This window comes from Nicotiana tabacum, chromosome 14 (assembly GCF_000715075.1).
Source record: "Nicotiana tabacum cultivar K326 chromosome 14, ASM71507v2, whole genome shotgun sequence".
NCBI classification, from domain to species: Eukaryota; Viridiplantae; Streptophyta; class Magnoliopsida; order Solanales; family Solanaceae; genus Nicotiana; species Nicotiana tabacum.
Genome location: NC_134093.1, coordinates 37,160,008 through 37,167,054, shown reverse-complemented (window position 1 = coordinate 37,167,054; position 7,047 = coordinate 37,160,008). Strand labels below are relative to the sequence as shown.

The 7,047-nt window shown below is 35.3% G+C and overlaps 1 protein-coding gene across 2 annotated transcripts; it reads left to right on the top strand.

The window, feature by feature from the left end:
• Positions 1-305: 305 nt before the first annotated feature.
• LOC107772349 (protein ABCI12, chloroplastic) lies at positions 306-5,901 on the top strand. Of its 2 annotated transcripts, none has more exons than XM_016591848.2 (7): positions 306-732; positions 2,006-2,122; positions 2,265-2,501; positions 3,082-3,246; positions 3,374-3,449; positions 4,023-4,087; positions 4,901-5,901. In XM_016591848.2, the coding sequence occupies exons 1-7, from the start codon at positions 370-372 to the stop codon at positions 5,051-5,053; spliced, it is 1,176 nt and encodes a 391-aa protein (XP_016447334.1). In that variant the 5' UTR covers positions 306-369; the 3' UTR covers positions 5,054-5,901. The 2 variants fall into 2 exon arrangements, with proteins under 2 accessions (XP_016447334.1, XP_075085604.1); XM_075229503.1 differs by having other exon boundaries at positions 329-677.
• The last annotated feature ends 1,146 nt before the right edge of the window (positions 5,902-7,047 follow it).

The following is a 7,047-nucleotide window of genomic DNA, read 5'->3' as shown; positions in this document are numbered from 1 at the left end:
TTTGAATAATATATTAGTTTCTCTCTATACTTGTCTTTACTTTACAGACTTATAAAAAGTCTTTATTTTATAAATCGTTAAAATGTGATGAAATTAATGAGGCTAACTTTCATGAAATATAAAGAATACAAAGGACAAATGTAAGACAAATTAAATACCTATATTTGCACTTTTATGAGGAAAAAAATAAATTAACTCCAGGGATCGAAATACAATCCATGTCTAAGCTTGAGGACCAAAATTGAAATTTACACCACCAAAATAAACCCCCTAAAACATCCCAATTGGAACTCAAATAAAAAAAATAAAAAAAATCCTTTCATTTCACACCCCTGTAAAGTGTAAACTGTGATCTCCTCCTCCTCATCCATGTATACTAAGCTCCTCCACAACAACCCAACACTAACACCCCCACTTTCTTCAATCCATGCCTTCAGACCCATATCCTTCCCAATATTCAACCACCACTTCACTCCAAACCTAACAACAAAGCCCCTTTATCTCCATCTTCAACCCAAAAAATCAAGAACCTTTATCAGCTGTGCAGCAAATAGTGATAGTGTTAAGGGTTCAGTGAACTGGGCTGAATTCTTAGAAAAATGGTCCCCAAAAAACTTTCTTGGAGCTGATAAACTATTTAGAGCCATATCTGGTGCAACTTCAAGCCCCATTGCTCAGTACATACCTTCCCCTTTCACTTTCTTGCACTCTGTTGACCCCAGAATCAAATTGGTATAATTTTTATGTCTTTTTAGGTTTTTAGTGTGAAAAGTGTTCAACTTTATTAAATTTAAGTATTGGGAGTTTTGTGTTTCATATATGTAGTTTTCACTTTCTTGCACTATGTTGATCCCAGAATCAAATTGATATAAATTTTACTCCCTCTATCCCAATTTATGTGCCACCGTTTGACTGGGCAAAGCTTAAGAAAGAAATGATGACTTTTGAAATTTGTACTCTAAAGTAAGCAGATATTTGTGTTGTTATAAATCATCTCATTGAGGGTAAAACTATAATTTTCAAGTTAAATTGTTTCTATAGAAAGGTGGCATTCTTTTTGGATGACTAAGAAGGGAAGCGTGTCGCATAAATTGAGACATTAGGAGTAAGTCTTTTGGGATTTGTGTGTGAAAAGGGTTGAACTTGTTGAATTTAGTTACTGGGAGTTTTCTGTTTCATTTGTGTAGTTTTCCTTCTTTTTTTTGGGTTGTTCTTGAACTGAATAATATGGTTCGTCATTGGCTTTTCTTGTTTTTGCTGTGTTCGTGGGTTGTTTCTGAATTGTATTTTATGGTCCAGTTATTGAGTTTTCGTGTTTAGCTATGCTAAGGAATCACCAAAAAAAGTGTATACTTTGGCTCATAGGAAGCAGTTTGTGAATAATGATTTACATGCAGTTCACTATGCCAAGTAGCTTCACAGAGCTTAATTTGTGAATTGTCTGCATTGATTTTTTATTTATATTAGATTATTCAATTTTGGCCCGTTCTTTAGTGGGATAATTGTAGAACTGATGAACCCTGATCATGGGAATCCTAATTTCAGATTTATATTGTTAGTTATTTAACACAACTCCAGAATTGAGCAGGCGTAATAGAGAAGATCCTATACATTTTTCAAAGGAAATTAAAATAAGAAATATGGTGGGGCTAGGTTGGTCGTCAAAGACTTAACCCATTTGTTGGAGAAAAACAGTGGTAATATTTTGCTGCTGGAAGTAGATGGAGTATATCCCTGCTAAAGCTTCATGTTTTGCCCATAGCATAGTAGAATATTTTTATTCAGAACTGCTACAGTTTGTGGTACCTGTTTTTCGTGAGTTCTTCAAGCATTTATTGTTAAGTCCTAAAAGACTTTTTATATTTGGCATTGATTGCTTTCAACGGCACCAAGAGGTTATTTTTCGGTGACGAAAGAAAAATTCATATATTCTATTCCTTTCATCCACGTTTTGTGGTTGTCGAAGACTAATTTTGCTTTGGATATCTGTTTCTTGGTTATGCAGGCATGGCTCTTTACTCTGGTTATTTTACCGGCAAAATCAAATATAATCATGCGTTTGTCACTGGTTCTGTACTTAGCTATACTATCTATTTTGGTCCAACCTGAACAAGTGTGGAAGGTAAGCTTGGCCTTGAATCTTAATGAGCTTTATGCTTCAAAAAGTTTTCTTGAAATTCTAATGGAGAATCTGCCTTGTTTGTTCTACTACAAATTTGATAATGTTAGTGAATTCCCTTGTTGATTGTCTAATATGGTTACAGGATCAACTGGGGAGAGTCACACTGCTGTCCGGGATCTTATTTATAATGTTGGGCCTAAGTACAGACAGTACACCTTCCCTTATCTCTTCAAGAGCTCCCCCACCTTCAATAATGGGATTACCACCTTTTCCTGCGTCATTGGACGGTTATAAATATGTAATCTTGAAGTTGGGGCCATTACAACTCACTAGAAAGGGCTTATCAACCGCCACAACATCAGCATGCTTAACCTTCACTGTGAGTAGCAACTTGCCACTTGTTGTGGAGTCAACATAGCAAACTAATTCTGTAGTCCTACTAGTAGCATCAAGGTACACTTTTCAAATGAAAACAAATGTCTGCTTTCTCATCTGGTTAATGTAAACCTGTTTCAGTTTGTTAACGTTTAAGTTCAAACTTGAAGATCTTCCACTTAATATTAACATTTCTCCATTCACCTTTAACAAGAAAATGACAGTCCGGCCTGGCCGCTCTTCTTAAGTCGACTTGTACAAAATTCAAAATCTGTTGAGTTTTTGAACATCTTGGCTGAAGTCTTTGGAAATCTTAAAATGATCCAATTCGTAAAATCTTATGGACCAAATTTTTTATTAATAAATTTTCTGGATTTGACTAGCAGTACAGGGATTGATAATTAAAGATATTCGCTTGTCAAAATCTAAATTTTTCCCTACAGACTTCATTTTTTGTTCCGTCCTAAATTCCGAAGAAAACAATCAATGTGCAGTGACTCCAGTTTTGTCTGAATTTAACTCCCAGTAACCTTCTAATTCTAAAAGAAAATGTTGCTAACAAATTAACTCTCTTTTGATTAAAGATCTTCCAAAGTGCAAGTGTTTTCCTATCAACAACAACACCTGAGCAGATAGCTTTTGCATTGCGGTGGTTTATATCCCCTTTGGCAAGCTTTGGTGTCCCTGTTGCTGAAGTTATCCTTACTCTTCTGCTCTCCTTGAGATTTATCAATCTTGTGTTTGATGAGGCGAGTAAGATGTATACATTTATTTTTACATTCAATTGGGATGGAGTTATTGCTAGGTAGAAATGCACTGATTATTGTCAGGAAACAGTAAGAAAATTCTGATTCTTTTTGGTAATAATTTTGGCAGGTCAGAAACGTTGCTCTTGGTATTGTATCTCGTAGGATTAATTGGCAGCAGTTGACAATTTTGGAGACGATAGATGGTTAGTGTATAATTGAAGATAACCGACTCCATCGCAATTATGCACTGTGTGATTCACCAATAACACTTCTCTTTGCAGTTCTTTTCTTTAGTTGCTCGGACTCTTCAAAACTGTTGTTAGGTGCATGTCGAATCCTCCAAAAGTAGTGCATTTTTAGAGGATCCGACATGGATGTGGCAACGTTTTTTAGAGTCCGAGCAAACATAGTTCTCTAGTTCATTCTCGTTGAAGTTAGTTAGTTACTATGTTAATACCATATACTATACACAAAGAATAATAGGATCTCAGAATAGTTCAAATTATGGGAGTACATAAGTTATTATATGTAAAGTTACCTTTTACCGATTAAAAAAAATGATGGAGTGCGTATGATGCTATTCCAGTATTGTTGCTTTTTCTCAACTATACACAAATGTTTGCCTGGCTTCTATGCCAATTAAATGCAAATCATTTTCACACTAACCAAGTGCTGTTAATTCTCAAATTTGTGAAACCCTCATCTTTTCTTATCTGTGATTTTATCCTAAAAGCTATCTTTCTGCTCTCTAAAACACAGAATTCGATCTCTTGCAGTTTTCTTCACATATATTCGTCGGATATTCAGAAATATTTTTGTTCACGCGGAGCAAATATCTCAGGTATGAACTTTTCAATATGATGTCATATTTTAGCATTTATCTACCATTTGCAAGAATAGTTGCTCCTCCATTTTTTGGGTATTGCTAATTTTCTTTAAGTGGGTGATATTTTTCGTCTCTTTCTCTTTGTACTCTACAAGAGTATTTTAGTTAATATGTTTCATTCTTGACTATCGAAAGATGAAAGTATAATCATGAAAATAATTACACAAATAACAGTAGGTGGAATGGAACAAACTTCAGATGAAATGTGGCACAACATCATGACTAGAAATAAGGATATTTTATGATGATCTGACTGTCAGAACCAGCAACTATTTGTTGGATAGAATTATAAGCACTTAAAGTATTTAAAGACGTAGAACATGATTGAATCTATTGCGCTATTATTAAGAGGATGGAAAGGATGTGATCCCAATTATTATACTTAACAAGCCCTGAAAAAGAAGATTACTCAGATGTCTAAAGCAAAACGTGCTCTTTGTCGAGGCAGTCGAGTGGGTTCAAAATGTTTAGGGGGTGCCAAGTTGTCTTAGATGTCTAAAGCATAGGAATTAACACGGGGGCAGGGATATGTGTAGATCTAATTGTAGGATAAAAACCGGTAATACATGGAGTTCATACTTAACTGAGTAGAGGCAATGCTGATGGATGTAGAACATTAGTTTACTGGATCATATTAGTAATTTAATTGTAGCAACTTGTGGTTTTATTTTTGGGCTTCATTCCTGAGAACGGGATAAATCTGATTGTCTGCTGGTTGCATTGAGTTTTACTATTATGCACTACTCTAAATCTTTCTGTTTCTTGTAGGCAATGATTGTTAGAGGTTTTCGAGGGGACAGCACCACTCACAAAATATTCTTATCGGCAGACTCATCTAATGGAGTTGCCAATTATATTTCCATATCATGCCTTTTTGGTCTGATAGCCTTTGTCACTTTGCCCAAGTTCCTTATGCAATGAAACATGATATTAAAATCATCTGAAAAGAGATCCATCGCTCGACCTTGTAATCTTGAAGTATCTTAACCTCCTAAACCGCAAATGTTTCCTTGTCTTCACCTTGTACTCAACTTCTCTCTCCTCTCCTTCCTTCCCATTTTTACTCCTTTTCTAGAAAAAAGTTGGATTCTTTTTCTAGCTGATGTCTATGAAGTGAAAACCGCTCCACTCAGTTTTCTTTATTGATTGAAGGGTTGCTCTCTTCCCTCCTTATCTGTGATTAGCATTGAAGTTGTTACTTCCATAGCAGCAGCAAAAGAACCCCCCAATAGAAGTGTTTGGACCTGGTTGTCTATGGTAGAAAGGGTGTCGACACCTACATTTTTTGGAAAAAAAAGTTACTGCCCCTGGAATCTAATTATCTATGTGAAGATACAAATTTTCTCTTTATTAGGGAAACAGAGATGTGAATTTAAACTAGTTCCATTGAAGAGAAGCTAGCTAGTGATTACAAACTTACAAAAAGAATTAGTCCTTTTGAGGAAGAAAATCATCAGGTCCATCGTAGCTCTCACCACGAACACTTGCGAGTTGTAGAATTATGAGCGTCTGCGTGAGAACTTGTTATGAGAAAGCCTATGGAAGACGAGATTTTTGAAGTGTTGTATAGACTGTTATAAACTGCAAACATGATTCAGTTGGGCGTTGGCCTATTTCTTGTGTAAAGTCACTATTGAAGTGTTGTCTGTATACTAGCAATGTCGGGAATTTTTTGGTACCTGAAAAAGAAAGAGAACCAGAGTGGACAATGATAAATGTTTTGCTTCCTTTTGCCTCATGAATAACAGAAATATCTGATTTTTGTTGAAGTTCTATTTAGCTTACAATTTCGACGTTAATTAAGCTACGAAGGATAGTATTAATAATGCAACTGCTCATTTTTCATCATTCCATCTGCATAAACTTGCTTTGCATATAAAAGCCAGGCCTGATGCATCTACTTTTACAGTAGAATGCCAAACTACAACTCTACGTTCACTATAAAAATGAGATTATTAATCTGAAACGTAAGGTAGATTACTTGTTACAATATGTTAAATTATATTGGATAGTCACTGGAGGTGAATTTTCAGCTTTTGAATTATAATTAGTTAAACCTTTCGCTCTTGGTATTATTTTTCGCCGTATGTATATGAGCTTCTTCAAACTGGGGTTAGTGCTATTGATTGATCTTCCATAAGACGTGGTCAATGAGAATTCATTAAGGGGGCACAGACAAACTAGTAAAACAGCAGTAGCTACTGATAGAATTTTTAATCAATAAGACCAAAATGTAATATATGTTTATGCAACTATCGAGAAAAAAATATCTTCTATGGCTCAGGTAGTAACTACTCCACAGGAAAGGAAAAATGATAAAATAGACTATTGTGATAGCAGAAAGGCCGGTTTCCTTGCTATATTTCAGTACCTCTTATTGTTAACATATCGCGAACGACGTACTTTAATAATGTATTATGATCCCTCCAAATAAACATAAGCTTACCGCCGTCTTTTATATTGTGTAATAATTTTTTTTTACACTGTCAATATAAGTTAAATGATTCAAAAAATAGGAGGTGATAAAAGAAAGTCAGCAGAGAATTTCCTTGCACTATGTTAGTCCCGTATCTCAATTTAGGACACGAGAACCTGAGCCATACATGCTTAACAAAAGTAATCTTCTAGTCACTGGATTAAAACTACAAAAAGGATAGCCTTATATATAGGGCTGCTTATCGGGCGGATTGGGCGGTTATATACTCTTAACGGTTTGGCTTATCGGTTATCGACTTTTAAATGTATTAATCCGCTAGCCACCCGATAAGATATCGGGCGAATTGGTATCGGTTTAGCTCTTATCGGGCGGTTTATCGGATTGTTTGTTGACCGCTATGACTCAAAATAAAATTCCTATGCTCAGCAGACTACATTCCAGTCTATAGAATATGGCACCTAAGAAGAGAGCTAAATAG

What these genes read in the sequence shown, in the direction of transcription:
- LOC107772349 (XM_016591848.2), top strand. Translation starts at nt 370, where the DNA reads ATGTATACTAAGCTCCTCCACAACAACCCAACACTAACACCCCCACTT. An exon ending in AACCTGAACAAGTGTGGAAG is followed by an intron (nt 2,123 to 2,264) that starts GTAAGCTTGGCC and finishes ATATGGTTACAG; the next exon opens with GATCAACTGGGGAGAGTCAC. An exon ending in AATTTTGGAGACGATAGATG is followed by an intron (nt 3,450 to 4,022) that starts GTTAGTGTATAA and finishes GATCTCTTGCAG; the next exon opens with TTTTCTTCACATATATTCGT.